Source organism: Lobosporangium transversale, assembly GCF_002105155.1.
Source record: "Lobosporangium transversale strain NRRL 3116 chromosome Unknown BCR41scaffold_4, whole genome shotgun sequence".
NCBI classification, from domain to species: domain Eukaryota; kingdom Fungi; phylum Mortierellomycota; class Mortierellomycetes; order Mortierellales; family Mortierellaceae; genus Lobosporangium; species Lobosporangium transversale.
The window spans coordinates 1,033,530-1,049,497 of record NW_019028982.1 but is presented as its reverse complement, the minus strand read 5'-3'; the positions used below and the strand labels follow the sequence as shown (position 1 = coordinate 1,049,497).

The following is a 15,968-nucleotide window of genomic DNA, read 5'->3' as shown; positions in this document are numbered from 1 at the left end:
AGATTTTTGTTAGAATCGATGAAAAACCAATGGTCCAAGGCCCATTGAGCTTAGGAAGGCCGTGGCTTAATAAATTTTTGAGAAAAACAAAAGAAATAAGGTGCAGGACACTCACAGTTCGATGTTTGTTGTCGGTCATTAATACAAAGATACACGCTCTGCTCAGGAAAATGAGCGATCATCCAAAGCAAAATAAATTAAATTATTCAAATTAAAGGATTGACAGATTGGTGGAGTGATCTGTTGCGTTAAAGATCAATAGGTGCTTACTAAATGAGCCTCTAGTATGGATATTAATAATCAACATTCAGTATTCCATTGTCAGGCATGAAGCTGCGTTTTGACTAGATTATTCATAGGCATGGTGTGTGAACCCCAGATATTTTTCTCACTTGCTTTTCCACCTTCAATATTGCCCAGTTAAAATTCAATACTCCATTATCCGATGCCTTACCTGAAGCATTGCAGCGTGACAGTCCATAACCAGGAGTACATGCGCGTCCGTACCATTGCAAGTAGGCCTCCGAAAGGCTTTAAAAAAAAAAGAGCGTGCTAAATGATCATGATCACGCATTCCGTACAACACCGCACAGCTTCGGATACGTACAATCACTGCGTTGATCGTTGGTATGCTACGGTCAACCTATCAGCAATAGACATGTAGGATAGCCTCAATAGAGGGCGAGCGCAACTAAATAAAGGCTCGTAGAGCCGGAGCCACTTCTGCTCTCTTCCTCTCCTTCGCCCTCTGCTTTCTCTTATCATCTATTCTCTCACTCTACAGTCCTCTTATCCTTTATTATGCACAACGTATGCTGCTCCCTGCAGAGCATCCCTCGCCCCTCATCAGCTATTGATGCCTTAAAACTAGTAACAATGCGCTCTTTCAGAAGCTTCATTATCGAAAGCAGGTAAAAATTCATTGATGAGCTCGAATAACCGGGACGCGACTTATTAAAGCCACTGACTGTTAGGAATTACAGTTCTTCTTATGCACCTGCTTTCCTAGGCTGCTAGCAAACTGGCTTTCCGACCTCATCGAGCGTTCCCTCATCTCTGAAGGCTCTTCGAATGCCGTAAGTTGATGTTCCACTAGATTATTGTTTAATAGCGCTTTATTGACGTGCAGGGCGCCCTCATTCTCTTGTCACTATTAATGCCCATCCATCCAGTAAAAATACATCGGACAGAGACCGTACGCAGCCTTGGTCTATGTTGATAGAAGTAATGTCCTTTGACACTCACACTCGGAAAAGGCTTTGTTTACTGAGTCCTGTAATTAACCGAGTTCTCGAAAAACAAATGCTAGGTCCTTCAGAATGTTAATAACAAGGTCCATAACGTCAACGGCGATACCCAGTTCGCTCTTGCGGACCGTATTGCGACGGGCCACAAAGTCAACGCCCCACAAAGAACTCAAAGCAAGCTCATTATGCCAGCAAGATACCAGAGAGTATTCCTTCTTTAACTTGTAAGGAATATTACTGACATTTCCGTCTGCTTCAAACTTTTTCTTTAAAAAAAAAAAAAAAAAAAAAAAAAAAAAAACAAATCTAATTAACTCTTTGTTCTATATTAGTGCCCTTCAAATATCAAAACAAAAAATGTGATGACTTTTCGACTATTGCGTTCGCCTAAAAATGGCAAATGGCAAATTTTTGTTTTGATATTTGAAGGGCGCTATCTTGGTCGATGGATTGACAGATTGATAAATTAGTGTGGCCTGAGACACAAAGAAGCAAACAGTACTTCCTACATAAGCTTACAATATGATGCTTTATAGTCGAGCATGAAGATGAGTTATTATTCTCTTATTGACGAAGGATAAACAAATGCTCCTTGAACGCGGTGTGTAGACTCCACACCTTTATTTAACTTACTTTCCTAAATCCCGACACTGTCTAGTTAAAATGCAATGCTCTCTTGCCCGGCGGTCCGCCTTAGGGCTTTACAGCGTGGCAGCCTTCAACCAGAAGTACAGTCACCTGAAATAAAGTTTGGACAAAATGGATTTTCTTGATTTTTTTTTGAACAACCTGGACAAACAGCTCATATGCAACATACATAAAGACTTCATCAATACACATGAAATTTTACATGCTCACTAAAGAGGTCAATACTGTTATTTATTGGGGTTTTGAAGACGGCATTGTTAGAGTAGCAAAAGTGCCATGTAGGTTCAATAGTGAGTGTTCCTACCATCGACCCCATTCACTTCTTCCAGCCTTTCGGGCATGGTAGCGACAAGGCTGGCCAGCCTCTCTTGCGGTAAATTATTCCACTCTTCGATAAGAGCCCGTGTGAGAGTGGGAAGATCTCTTGGCCCTTTAGCGCGCCTATCGAGTGCATCCGCAAGAAGTGACCATACATGTTCAATAGGGTTCAAATCTGAGGAGCATGAAGGCCAGTCTGGAATCCTGGGGATGCTGTTTTTTTCGCGCCATTCTTTTGCAATCTTACAAGTATGAACTGGAGCATTATCCTCCATAAGTATGCCATCCTCTACCTCAGCCATAAATCTGGCTAGCTCGCCTTGATATACATCTTCCACGAAACACCGTCCATCTTTACGACCTCTTTCAAATACAACCAACCGAGACTTTCTGGTTGCTGTGAACGCCCCCCAGACCATCAGAGTTGTTCTACCACTTTTGAAAGTGGGTGCGAGGCAATCATGATCGTACTTTTCCTCTACTTTACGCCAAACTCTTATTTGACGAAAATGCTCACCAACTTCAAATGATGATTCGTCAGTCCAAACTACCCGATTCCAGTCTTCCATGGACCAACTCATATATTTTTTGACAAACTGCAGCCTCCTTTTTATATGTCCTTCTTTTAAGAATGGTTTTTTTACTGCAATCCGGCTGAAAATACCCAGTGAATGCAATGCCTTCGCAACTGTCCTCTCGCAAACTTTGTTCGGCAATTGGTTAGTGATATCATTAAGAGTACACCTTCTATTCTGCTTAGTATGGCGAACGATGCTCCTGAGGTCCCGTTCACTTAGTACTTTGGGCCGTCCTGGGATCGGAGTGCAAGCAGTGGTGCCTCTTTCTTGGTACACCCTGATAATATTAATAACAGAGGTTCGGGGTACACCGCGTTGCAATGCGATTTCCGCAGCCTTCATGCCCGCGAGGTGCATTCCAACGATGATACCTTTATTCTCAATGTCTAAGTGTCTCGCCATGGTGGTTTACTCAAGCTGTTTGTATGTGAAAAACAGGAAGGAAAGAGATTGAAGGAAACGCTTCCCTACGTAACTATTTCAATATTTTATTTTTTTGTCCAATCTTTGTTTCAGGTGACTGTACAGTGGAATCTCGATAATTGTACACTTTTGTACAGTCACCTGAAACAAAGATTGGACAAAAAAATAAAATATTGAAATAGTTACGTAGGGAAGCGTTTCCTTCAATCTCTTTCCTTCCTGTTTTTCACATACAAACAGCTTGAGTAAACCACCATGGCGAGACACTTAGACATTGAGAATAAAGGTATCATCGTTGGAATGCACCTCGCGGGCATGAAGGCTGCGGAAATCGCATTGCAACGCGGTGTACCCCGAACCTCTGTTATTAATATTATCAGGGTGTACCAAGAAAGAGGCACCACTGCTTGCACTCCGATCCCAGGACGGCCCAAAGTACTAAGTGAACGGGACCTCAGGAGCATCGTTCGCCATACTAAGCAGAATAGAAGGTGTACTCTTAATGATATCACTAACCAATTGCCGAACAAAGTTTGCGAGAGGACAGTTGCGAAGGCATTGCATTCACTGGGTATTTTCAGCCGGATTGCAGTAAAAAAACCATTCTTAAAAGAAGGACATATAAAAAGGAGGCTGCAGTTTGTCAAAAAATATATGAGTTGGTCCATGGAAGACTGGAATCGGGTAGTTTGGACTGACGAATCATCATTTGAAGTTGGTGAGCATTTTCGTCAAATAAGAGTTTGGCGTAAAGTAGAGGAAAAGTACGATCATGATTGCCTCGCACCCACTTTCAAAAGTGGTAGAACAACTCTGATGGTCTGGGGGGCGTTCACAGCAACCAGAAAGTCTCGGTTGGTTGTATTTGAAAGAGGTCGTAAAGATGGACGGTGTTTCGTGGAAGATGTATATCAAGGCGAGCTAGCCAGATTTATGGCTGAGGTAGAGGATGGCATACTTATGGAGGATAATGCTCCAGTTCATACTTGTAAGATTGCAAAAGAATGGCGCGAAAAAAACAGCATCCCCAGGATTCCAGACTGGCCTTCATGCTCCTCAGATTTGAACCCTATTGAACATGTATGGTCACTTCTTGCGGATGCACTCGATAGGCGCGCTAAAGGGCCAAGAGATCTTCCCACTCTCACACGGGCTCTTATCGAAGAGTGGAATAATTTACCGCAAGAGAGGCTGGCCAGCCTTGTCGCTACCATGCCCGAAAGGCTGGAAGAAGTGAATGGGGTCGATGGTAGGAACACTCACTATTGAACCTACATGGCACTTTTGCTACTCTAACAATGCCGTCTTCAAAACCCCAATAAATAACAGTATTGACCTCTTTAGTGAGCATGTAAAATTTCATGTGTATTGATGAAGTCTTTATGTATGTTGCATATGAGCTGTTTGTCCAGGTTGTTCAAAAAAAAATCAAGAAAATCCATTTTGTCCAAACTTTATTTCAGGTGACTGTACATGTATAGCCTATTTCCTAGTTGGTCGCTCTTAATTTCAATGCGATTACTAAATAATAAACAGGTTACCTTATCTAATAAAATTTAGCGTTATTTTTTTTTTTTTATTTTTTTTTATTTTTTTGGAGTTGTAACCCGTCTCAGAGCCTTCTTGACATAGCTCGAAAAGTTTGTGATAGATGTGATTCCACGCTGTAGCAAAGCCTGTGGTTCAATCGTGATAGGTTTCTTGGCCTCTCCTTGAGTTCAGCTCCACATGTACGGCGTTGGCGTTGGCGTTGGCGTTGGTGTTGGCGTTGGCGTTGGCGTTGGGTAGTGTGGGAGCCTTCCAGACTCTACAGGCACAGTCGCATATTCGTATATTCGCAAATTCACCCAAGGGGTCTTCATAATGTGGTTTATGGTTGTTGCTGTGTGACATTGGAATGAAAATCCGTCCTTCTTCCCCTGCAAACGCCCCAAGTACGAAGACGACTGTTTGATCCTTTACACAGAAAACTAATGCACTTCTCCTATAACCATGGTCCTCTCAATTCTACAAACTCTATGATATGCAACTCCCATAGCATGCCCCCCCCCCTCCCCTTTTTACTATCACACTTCATTGCATCGTAAATAGTTCAATCATTGAGGGCTTCTCCTTGGTTGCCTCAAACCCAGAGACATCCTATCCTAGCAAATGCGGCTGGTCTTGGGCTCGTCTGGCCAAACGACGGCCTTACAGTCTTCTGTATGGTATTTCAATGGAAGAAGTATGATTTTTTCCGAATCTTTTCGCTTACCTGTAGGGTAAAAAAGCTTTCTTTTTCTTTTTTTTTTTCTTATTCGAGAATATCAGTAAGTTCTTTGATCTTGGACTGACTTAGTTGGCTCCATACTTGGGTGAATACGCGCTTGTGCGATTAAGCTGTTATTAAGTAGTGATTAATTGCGAAAATGATAAAGCATATAGGAGCTATGCTGTTCTGCTAATAAACCGGGGTCCTAGATATTTCTAAGGGGAGAGGTTAAGAGAATCTGAATAACAATAGATAATCATTTTAGGAAACGGTCCTGTTTATTTTTGAGCAAAATAAGAGGAAAAAGTATTTTGCCCGGCTTTGAACGATGTGTGCTGCAGCTGCAGGATCTTGAATAACATGTTCATCTACATGCAACATGCTACATGTACATGCCCTGTGGATTAATAGAGCGAAAAAGCAGTAGTGGTCTTTGAGCAATATAGACGACGGGCATGGAGTGATTGAATCAAAGAGTAAAAAAAAAAAAAAAATACATCGATATATGGTTTTAAAAGTACAAAGTGGAATCAAAGGGGGTTTTCTGTTTTATGTTTTATGCTTCCGGCACAGCGGACGAAATGCGTATACACAGCTTTGTTCAATCTTGAGGAGAGAGAGAGGAGAGAGAAGGAAAAAATAAAAAAAAAAAAAAAAATAGGGGACAATTGCATTGGCATAGGCGGTAATAAGAGATCAAATGTCACCTCCTTCTCTTCATCTTCTTTTGTTCCTGATTTTTTTTTTCTCGGACTTTTGGTTTAGAAAACGCTCTTTTTTTTTTTTTTTTTTTTTTTTTTTTGATTTTTTGGATCCTTTTCCTCCTTCTGGTCAACCTAAGGACTTTTTACTACTAATTTATTTATTTATTTATTTATTTATTAATATTATTTATTTATTTATTTATTTCATTCTTTCAATTGTTCATGCTCGATTGATCGAGGTCCGAGCTGCATCAGAGAGTGAGAGCGAGAGCCTATTCGCCAAGCATATTCTCATTCTTACCCCCCCACCACCCTCACTCTTACTCGCTTTTTCTTTGTTTCTGTTAATACAGGCGAGATCTCCGCGCGCGCTCTAGCGTCTGTGCTTGCCCTCTTTTGAATTTAAAACTGCACGTGAGCGGAGAAATAAGAACAGCAGACAAGAGCAGCGTCGTTTTTTTTTTTTTTTAGTTAAAAAAAAAGAAAGAAGAAAGAAAAGAAAGTCCACGTATATGAGCATGTATCATTATGCTACTTAAAAAAGGAAAAGGAAAGAAAAGAAAGACAAGACGTTCAAAAAAAAAGTCGTCATATAGACAGATATTCATGTCGTCCTTATTTTATTGCATTCTTAGTTTGCATTCTGGTCTACTCAGATCTATTAAAGAAATATCTTTTCTTTTGGATTGAATGTTCTGAAAAACAATAGCAATACAGCCCGTGCATATCAGAAAGGAGGGTTAGGCTTGATCTTTATCAATTGTGGATTTGGTTAGCATAAAGAAAAAAAAAAAAATAGCAGTGTGTTACTGTGCTCTTTGCATTAAAAAAAATAATAATAATAATAAAAAAAAATAAAAAATCAACACCAACAAGGAAAAAGGACAAGGACAAGGACAAGGACAAGGACAAGGACAAGGGCGAGGAAAAGGGCGAGGAAAAGGGCGAGGAAAAGGGTTAGAGCATAAAGAGAGCGAGATTGAGGGAAAAAAAAAAAAAAAAAAAAAAAAAAAAAAAAAAGATCGGGAACTATGACCAAAGAGATCAGAGCATAGCCAATAGTGTTCTTTTGCACTTGCTGTCTATTGTTATATCTCCCTTTGTATCTCCATATCCCATAACTGGGTCCAAGGTTCAAGCCCATGCTAAGGCTCAGGGTTCAGTTCTATGGGTGTAAAAGAGAAAAATAAAAAAAAAAATAAAAAAAAGAATCAAGTAAGGGGTGATCAAAATACACAAGGGATCTGGAGGATCAAAAAAAATAAAAACAAAAAGTGGATAAAGAGATAATGTCAGGGACCAATGGCTGTGAAGGCACATATACCACATTAAATAAGAACAATAAAGGAAAAGAGGAAAAGTAAGATGAAGGTGGTACGCATCAAGTCAGACACCCAGTCCAAAAGGCAGATGAATAGCTCGGCTTTATGTAACCGAATGTGCAGTTTTACCTTAATTTATCTTCCTTTCCCCTTAATCCTGTTCTTCTTCTGCTATCTCATTTTGCTCTTACTCTGTCTTTCCGGTCCTTTCCCTCTTCTCAAAGACGATCTTATTTTTGATTAAAAAACAAAAAAAAGACATGTGTTTCCACCGTATTAATGTGCGAACCTGCGTTTTGGAGTAAGTTTTTTTGAAACTCTAATAAGGAAGCTGCGCGTTTGTTTTTTTTTTTTTTTTTTTGGGATAGCCAACTTATGTGCACCGACCGCTTGTGCTCTTCTCCCCACAAACGCGACTCATATATATATATATATATATATATATATATATATGTATATGTATATATTGTATATGTAAATTACTGTACAAATATGTATAACACACATCGCAAATCAATATTATCGCATCATCAAGACGAAATGATATACATGTATAACAAACATTACATGAAGAACAATCAACCAAACAAACAAACAAACAAACAAACAAACCGTTGCGACAATGGGTGTAGCTCTTCATAATATATATATTTAATAAGAATGGTATGGGAACTGTTATCTCCATAAAGGATGAAAACAAATAAATAAAGAATATATGCATGTCTACTTGAATGTAAGAAAAGGCAGGGGTTCGGGCAGGATCAGTCGGCGCAAGTAAAATAATTGACGACATAACTAAGTGAAGCCATATGCCTGATTGTAGACATCTGTATCATTGGACCAGGCGTAACGCGATCACGCATTTTGTTTGAAAAAAAAATAAAATAAAATAAAAAAAATATATATTTATTTTTATTCCTGTTGTGCAACGGTCTATTGACTAATAGGAGAGATGAAAAAAAAAAAAAAAAAAAAAAAAAAAAAGGGGTAACGGCCACAAAAGGAAAAAGAGTTAGTTTGCTTTGCCTCTGTTGAAACCAAGAGTGTTAGTTCAACCTATTGTTCTGTCCAGACCTGCCCTTGCCTGCCCAGCCATGTCCGGACCCGGACAGAATGACGTTTTTGTTTATTACAATACTCTGTTCTCACTTTTTCTTTTTTTTTTTTTGTCTTCCAGCATTTGGTCCAAAAGACCCGTGTCTTTCTCTCTCTTTGGATATGTACTTTGCCCGGTCCCCGAGTTTCTGGGTTCAAAGCATTAACAAAAAGTAAAAGTAAAAATAAAATATAAATATAAATGCATGAGGTTAATAAGGATAACTATATAATTGCTTTTATTCAATTACATGTATGTACGTCTTAGACCAGGATGGATTGACGCCATTGCAAAATAAACTAAACTAAAATAAAAAGGCGTGAGCGTCCTTTTCTCTTTTTTCAATAGAGCCATTGGGCTTTTCTTTTTGAATCGGGAGTCTATTGATTTTCAGATGCAGATGTCAAAAAGTTTGAGTGATCATGTTGTTGTTGCTCTGCATTGGCCTTTTTTTTTTTTTTTTTTTTTTTTTAATGCCACGTTGGTTCGCTGAACAATGATCATCAAAAAATAAAAATCTATTTGTATATGCTTTGTGTACGAGGTTATTTTATTCTTACTTTTACTTTCTTATTTTAAAAATTCTATCTTATTCTGCATTCCTTATTATGTCCCCTTTTCTATTTATTTTAAAAAAAAAAAAAAAAAAAAAAAAAAAGTGAGTTGTTAGTCATGGCTGTTACACTTTAACTGTAAGGGGAATGCATATATTCATCCAGTTTCTTTCTTTCTCTTGACAGGGCAAGATCCATTTCGTTTCAAAAGGCAAGCGGACCAAAAGGAAAAAAAACAAAGAAAAAAGAACTCAGGGGTGATTAGTTACTCAATCTGCCAAAACAGATTCTCTCAGCAATGAGTATCATGTATTAGCATTAGCTTCAGTATTAGCCTCAGTATTAGCTTAAGCATTCGTTATCAACATGCTTTAAAAGGAGAGAGAAAGTACATGGTACTTTTGAGCAATAACTTTATCCTTTTTTAAAATTGCTTTAGTTATTACATTATATTCTTTGTATTGGCATGTTGACAGAGATTCAAATCTGAATTTATTGGATTCGGGGGTTCAGTGCATGCCAGTGCATGCAGAAACACAGAAACACAGAGGCGAGATAAAAGGAAAATCCACATTCAATTGCTGGATGTATTAGCGGGTGCTCATTCCATAATCGACAAAAGAGAACTTTCTTTCTTCTTCTTCTTTTTGGTACATAAAAAAACAACATAAATACCATGTGTCCCATCCCTCCATCCCCCTTTCAATTCTTTTTTTTTTTTTTTTTTTTTTTTTGGGCACAAATTCCTCTTTCCAACATCTATTTCTCTATTTCCCTCTTTCTTTCCTTTCACTTTTCTTCTTCTTCTTCTTCTTCTTCTTCCTATCTTTCACACGCTTTGTCCATATTTCCAGCAACTGCTTATACCTATCATCCTCTTTTTTCTTTTTTTTCTTTTTCTTTTATATTCTTAAAAGTGTCTTCAAAACATATCGTTCATTCAATCATCCACTCTTTCCTCCCACGCCTCATTATCATACGCGTGGTATGATTAAAATCATACCATTCATTATATATATATATATAAATCACAGCCACAACTCCACTCCACACCACACCACACCACACCACATCACACCATACACACACATACATACAAAGAAGGATGACCCACACAAATATTTCGCTTCATGTTTATATCGATTTCGATAGCACGGTTGTATTGGGAGATACAAGGGGTTCATTATTGACACATCAAATGGGTCATGAAGAATTAGACAGGATTGATAAATTGCCCAGGACCGAGTCTTCGAGAATCACGGTCAGGAAAGCAGAGGATATGAAATGGGAACGTGTCAGGATGACGGTCCAGGAGGCTGCAGATATCCTGATCGACCCAAATGCAGATCTGAGGAATCAACATAGTGACGAGGACGGTGGCAATCATAGTGTTCTTAACAACGATAATAACGATAACAACGATAATAACGATAACAACGATAACAACGATAACAACAATAACAACGATATCAACAACATCAATAATGTCAGTAGTAGTAGTAGTACTAATAGTATTAGCACTAGTAGTAGGAGTAGTAGGAGTAGTAGCAGTAGCAGCGGTGGTGGTGGTCAAGGTTCTTTGAGCTTAGTTGGTACAACCACAGCAACCACAACAGCAACCACAACAAGAAGAACAAGAACAAGGACGAAGACTCCATTCAGCGGTGATGAATCAGATCGATATCGTGTACGATTGGATCCAGGCTTCAAGAATTTTCATCGATTTTGTCAAGCGCACAACATCCCTATTACAATCCTGAGCGTGTAAGAAGAAAAAAAAAAAAAAAAAAAAAAAAAAAAGATAAAGGCAAAGGCATAGACAACAAGCAACCAGGATAAACAAACAACCTATTACAAATACAATGACAAACGATATCATTCATGGCACTAATGGATGGAAAAGACAAGGAAAAAAAAAAAAAAAGAAAAAAAAAAAAGACAGCACTCATGCGCATAGTGCAGGACTATACACTAGTCTCAAAACACAAAATATAAACACAACGCACACGCACATATGCACATCACTCAAGCGCCAGTAAGGCACACGAAAGGAAAAACAAAAAAAAAAAAAAAAAAAAAAAAAAGACAGTGGCAGTGGCAGTGGCAGAGAAAGAGAAAGAGAAAGTGACAATGGGAAAGGAGGAAGAAAAAGTCAGTGCTTACCTCAGAGTCGACCAAATTATCTTTGGCTTCCTCTTCTCTATTGTCACGCAGGGGAAATGTATGAATTTGATCTGATTATCTAACATTCTTGTTTTCTCAATTGATGATAGAGGCATTCAACCATTGATCGAGGAATTACTGAATCGGTACCTGGGCGAAGGACATGGGATTGGGGTATATGCGAATGAACTTGACATCGGTACTGATGGCGCCTGGAAAGTAAAGTGGCGCGATTGCAGGTAAACTAAAAACAATTGGACTCTTTCTCTTCCTCCCCCCCACTCCATTGCCATGTCCAATGTTAAATGTCACTTGCAACAGATGACCCTCTTTGCTTTTCCAAGCAAATCCAAGATGGACAAAAGAAGGAAAGCCTCGTTTAAGAACATACACTAACTTTTTTTTTTTTTTTTTTTTTTTTGTTTCTTCAAATTCCTTTCTCCTGTCCTTATTACCATTATCATTATCGTTGTTTTCTTCTTTTTGTAACGAATCATTCCAACCTTCTTTTAAACTTCAACCCCCTCTCTTCTCATTGTCCCTTCTCTCCTCCAAAACAATCAACTGTTATAGTCCTTATGGCATGGACAAGAGTAGAGGTAAGCAACAATTCCTCGGGAGTTTTTAGGTCTTTACGTTCTCTCGTTCGTTATTTTATTTCCTTTTTTACTTTTTTTTTCCTCTCCTTTCCTTTCTTCCTTTCTTCCTTTCTTCCCCTTTGCTCCAATCAGCTCCATTCCAGGTTTTTTTTTTTCTGATTTTTCAGCTCACGAAATTTCTTGATTACAGTTGTAACCATAAATGATATATATATATTTTGCGTGATGCTTTGACTCTTGTTTCCCTCTTTCCCCCCCCTCTTCCCCTTCCTACGCTTCTTCCTCCCTTCTTCCTCCACATGTCAAATCCAGTTAATGCTCTCGTTCTCTCTCTCTCTCTCTTTTTTTTTTTCTTACCTGATTTGTTTATCCTTTTTTGATTTGTTACTCACGCTTGTTTTTTTTTTTTTTCTCGCCTCCTCTCTCTCTCTCTCCCCCCCCCTCCTTCGCTCCCCTCATTCCCTCGCTCTCAGCTCTTCGTGAGGCGAAAGAGAACAACTTGTGGAATCCAAAGGACGAGATCCTATGGTGTGGTGATGGCAGTTCAGATTTCCCAGTGGCCTTAATGGCCAACATTGTGTTAGCGCGTCAGGATACGACCTTGGAAAAGCTGTGTCGAGCCAATCAGATCGCACATCGCGTCTTTACCACATTTGAAACCGTTCAGGAAGAAGTCGAGAACTGGCTTTTGACACATCCTGAAAACAACAACATAATCATGAATACTAGTAATATTAATGCTAATGCTAATGCTAATGCTAATGCTAATCCCAACAGCAACAGCAACAGCAACAGCAACAGCAACAGCAACAGCAACAGCAACGCCGACACCAGCACAAGCACTAGCACTAACATCAATACTAACACTAACACTAACGCCAACACTAACACCAACACCAGCGTCAATACCAATACCAATGCTTATGTCAATGTCAATGCAAACACTATCAGTGGCAATGACAGTAACAATAGGCCAACAGTAATCGACAGCGATAGCGATATCAATGCGAATGCATAATAAAACTTAAAAAAAAAAAAAAAAAAAGCATGTTTCTTTTCTTTTTTTTTTTTTTTTTTTAATCCCCTCTTTCACTTTCAAGGCCAAAAGTCCATGGTCATACGTGACGTGCTATGCAGCACAAAAAAAAAAAAAAAAAAAAAAACCATTAACGTATGGTTTTTTTTATTCATTCCATGTAAATGTTTATGTGATTAACAAAATTTGTTTATAATAATGGACTTTTGTCTATCCAAGCCTGCACGACCCCTACCCCCCACCCCCCACTCCCTTCCTCTTCCTCTTGCTCTTCCTCTTTCTCCTCCAACTCCCGTTTGCGCCGATTGACCAAGTCTCAATGCTCTTTTTTACTTTGTTGTTTTTTGGTTTTTTTTTTTTTGCATGCATGTGTCATGGAATCAAACAATATGATAAGCTAAAAAAAAAAAACTAAAAAAAAAAAAAAAAAAAAAAAAGGAAAAGAAAAACGGCATTGTATTAGCATAGATAGACTACAGACGAGTTTTGCTGTGTATGTAAGACTATAGATGTGTATGTGTTATGGGGTTACTTTTTTTTCAACTTTAAAAAAAAAAAAAGACTAGACTCATCCAGTGTTACGTTGAACTGTATTATTTATTTCTTTATTATATACAAGCATTAATATTATATTTAAATATCTTTTTTTTGTTTTTGTTCTTGTTTTGCTTGTGCTATGCATTATTTTAGCGAATAATTTTTATTCACTGTTTAATTTTTAGTTTAATTTTTATCTTTTTTATTGCTGCTGTTATTATATATTTTTATTTTATTTTATTTTATTTTATTTTTATTTATTTTACTATTTTATGAGGAAGGAACAAAATGTCGCTGGAGATAGTCATTCAGGAACATACCCTCTGGATCCAGTTTCTGTCGGATCTCACTAAACTCTTTCATTTTCGGATATGCTCTCAACAGATCCTTGTAAGGAACTGAATGTGCCTTCGCCCAATGGGGTCGACCCTCGAGTGCTCCCATGATCTTTTCAAATCCATTCCAAAACCGTCTATAGGATACCGGCTTGCCAAAAGGTCTAAAGGAAAAAAATTAAAAATTAAAAAAAAAAAAAAAAAAAAAAAAATCAGAACACCATTTTATCGCTCTCTCTCTCTCTCTCTCTCTCTCTCTCCGTCTCTTCCTCTTCTTTTTGCATTCATAAATTTCATTATGCTTCCTTACCGATACATAATGAGTCCGATATAACAAGAGTCAACTCCATAGGCTGGGCTCAACCAGACATCATCCTTCTTCACAAACCGAATCTCGATTGGGGGATGAATCTTTAAGGGTCTTCCATTACCAACAACAACAGCAGCAGCAGAAGAAGAAGAAGAAGAAGAAGAAGAAGTCTTTTCATGACGTTTGCTAGGCTCAATCCTGACAGTACCAGTCTCAATAAACTCATTCAAAGCTCTCAAAGCCTCTGAAGTCCTGGACCAAGGAATCGCCCATTCGTTCGTATACTGAGAAAATAGGCAGTCAAAATTAAAGATCTGAACACTATCATCCACGCGTTTCAAAGGTCGAGATTGTTGAGCCCAAAACATGAATCGAGATACAAGAGGTAGCAATCGAGGGATGAATCGACAGATGTAAATAAGTCCTTGGAAGACATGATATCCAAACCAATTAGAATAACGCCAGCTTTTGATAGGCATCAAATAATCCTAATAAATAAATAAATTAATAAAAAATTAAGTCTTATGAATCACATGAATGGAACAAAGAAAAAAAAAAAAAAAAAAAAAATTGCGATATTAATATAAACCTTGTCAGTCTTGTTGGCGCGCCAGATAACAACTTTATCCGTATGAGGGTACCACCACAAACGCACATATTCTGCAGAATGAATGATCGTGTCCATATTGTCGAGCACATCATTCAATTTAGCAGGCTCTTGATGGCTCTCTAGTCTAAAGGCTCGTTCACATTGCAATGTCATGCTGGTGATGATCCCTAATGATCCTAAAGAGCACACCGCCGCATTGAAAATGTCCACGTTCTCAGTTTTGGAGCAGTATATGGATTCGCCCTTTGCTGTAACCAATGTGAGGTCCAAGACCTTTTTTTTTTTAAAAAAATAAAATAAATAAAATAAAATAAAATAATAATAGTGAGTAATGATGGAAATGGAGAGCGTAAAGAACGACAAGATTTTTTTTTTTTTTTTTTTTTTTTTTTCCCTCCTTGTCTCTTCTTTTCCTTACATATGCACAAAGAGTAGGATACTCTGCTCCAGTTCCATGGCTTGCAGTCGACATGAGGCCTGCAACGCTCTGATCAGATATAGAACCCAGATTGTTGAGAGCTAAATCATGCAACTGCAAATGATCATGGAGTCGATGAAGCTTCATCCCCGCCTGAACTGTCACAGTCTTGTGTTGTTGATCGACACGAATCAACCGATTTAATTTGTCAGTGTTGATCATAAATCCGTCTGTGCAAGCCAAATCTGAGGGTGAATGGCCTGTGCCAATTGCCTTGACGCGTTTTCCTGTCAATCTAGCTAAATGGACGATCTACAATGCATGCATAAGCAAAGAAAAGGAATATAAATATATAAATATATATTTCATAACGACACAAATACATATTACACATTGGCCTTTTTTAAAGTAAAACGCGATATTTCTAATAGGGAGAGCGAAGAGGGGAGAGGGAGGGAGAAGAGGACCGTGGTAAAATAATTCGCTCAGTCTTTTAAGCTTCTCGAGCCATTCCAACCAGTGTCCCTTACCCAACTAATATCTCACCAATCACGATTCGAATTCACATGGAGGGAATAAAAAAAAAAAAAAACCATCGTATTTGTTTCCAATTTTTTTTTTTTTTTTTTTTACCTTGATGATCTCCTCCTCGGTTGTTGGGGTATAGTACTGCTCAGGCACACATCGGAATGTTCTTGCCCAATTCTCAAAAGTCTTTTTAGGTGTGGCTAAAGTCTGCAGCTGTTGTGTCAACACAGACACTCGGACCATTGTTTCTGCCCCTGTCTCTGTCTCTGTCTCTGTCTCTGTCTCTGTCTC

General features: G+C 38.4%; 2 protein-coding genes across 2 annotated transcripts; one reads left to right on the top strand and one right to left on the bottom strand.

Annotated features, from left to right (window-relative positions):
• The first annotated feature begins 9,894 nt into the window (after positions 1–9,894).
• BCR41DRAFT_346829 (HAD-like domain-containing protein) lies at positions 9,895–12,927 on the top strand. The gene is made up of 4 exons (XM_022022970.1): positions 9,895–10,905; positions 11,415–11,543; positions 11,878–11,903; positions 12,377–12,927. Exons 1-4 carry the CDS (start codon positions 10,247–10,249, stop codon positions 12,919–12,921), a joined length of 1,359 nt encoding a protein of 452 aa, XP_021885194.1. The 5' UTR covers positions 9,895–10,246; the 3' UTR covers positions 12,922–12,927.
• An 819-nt stretch (positions 12,928–13,746) lies between these two features.
• Positions 13,747–15,920, bottom strand: BCR41DRAFT_376702 (L-gulono-gamma-lactone oxidase; the record flags this gene model as incomplete). The annotated part of the gene is made up of 5 exons (XM_022027064.1): positions 13,747–13,975; positions 14,122–14,609; positions 14,711–15,004; positions 15,150–15,461; positions 15,783–15,920. 5 exons carry the CDS (start codon positions 15,918–15,920, stop codon positions 13,747–13,749), a joined length of 1,461 nt encoding a protein of 486 aa, XP_021885193.1.
• Positions 15,921–15,968: the final 48 nt, after the last annotated feature.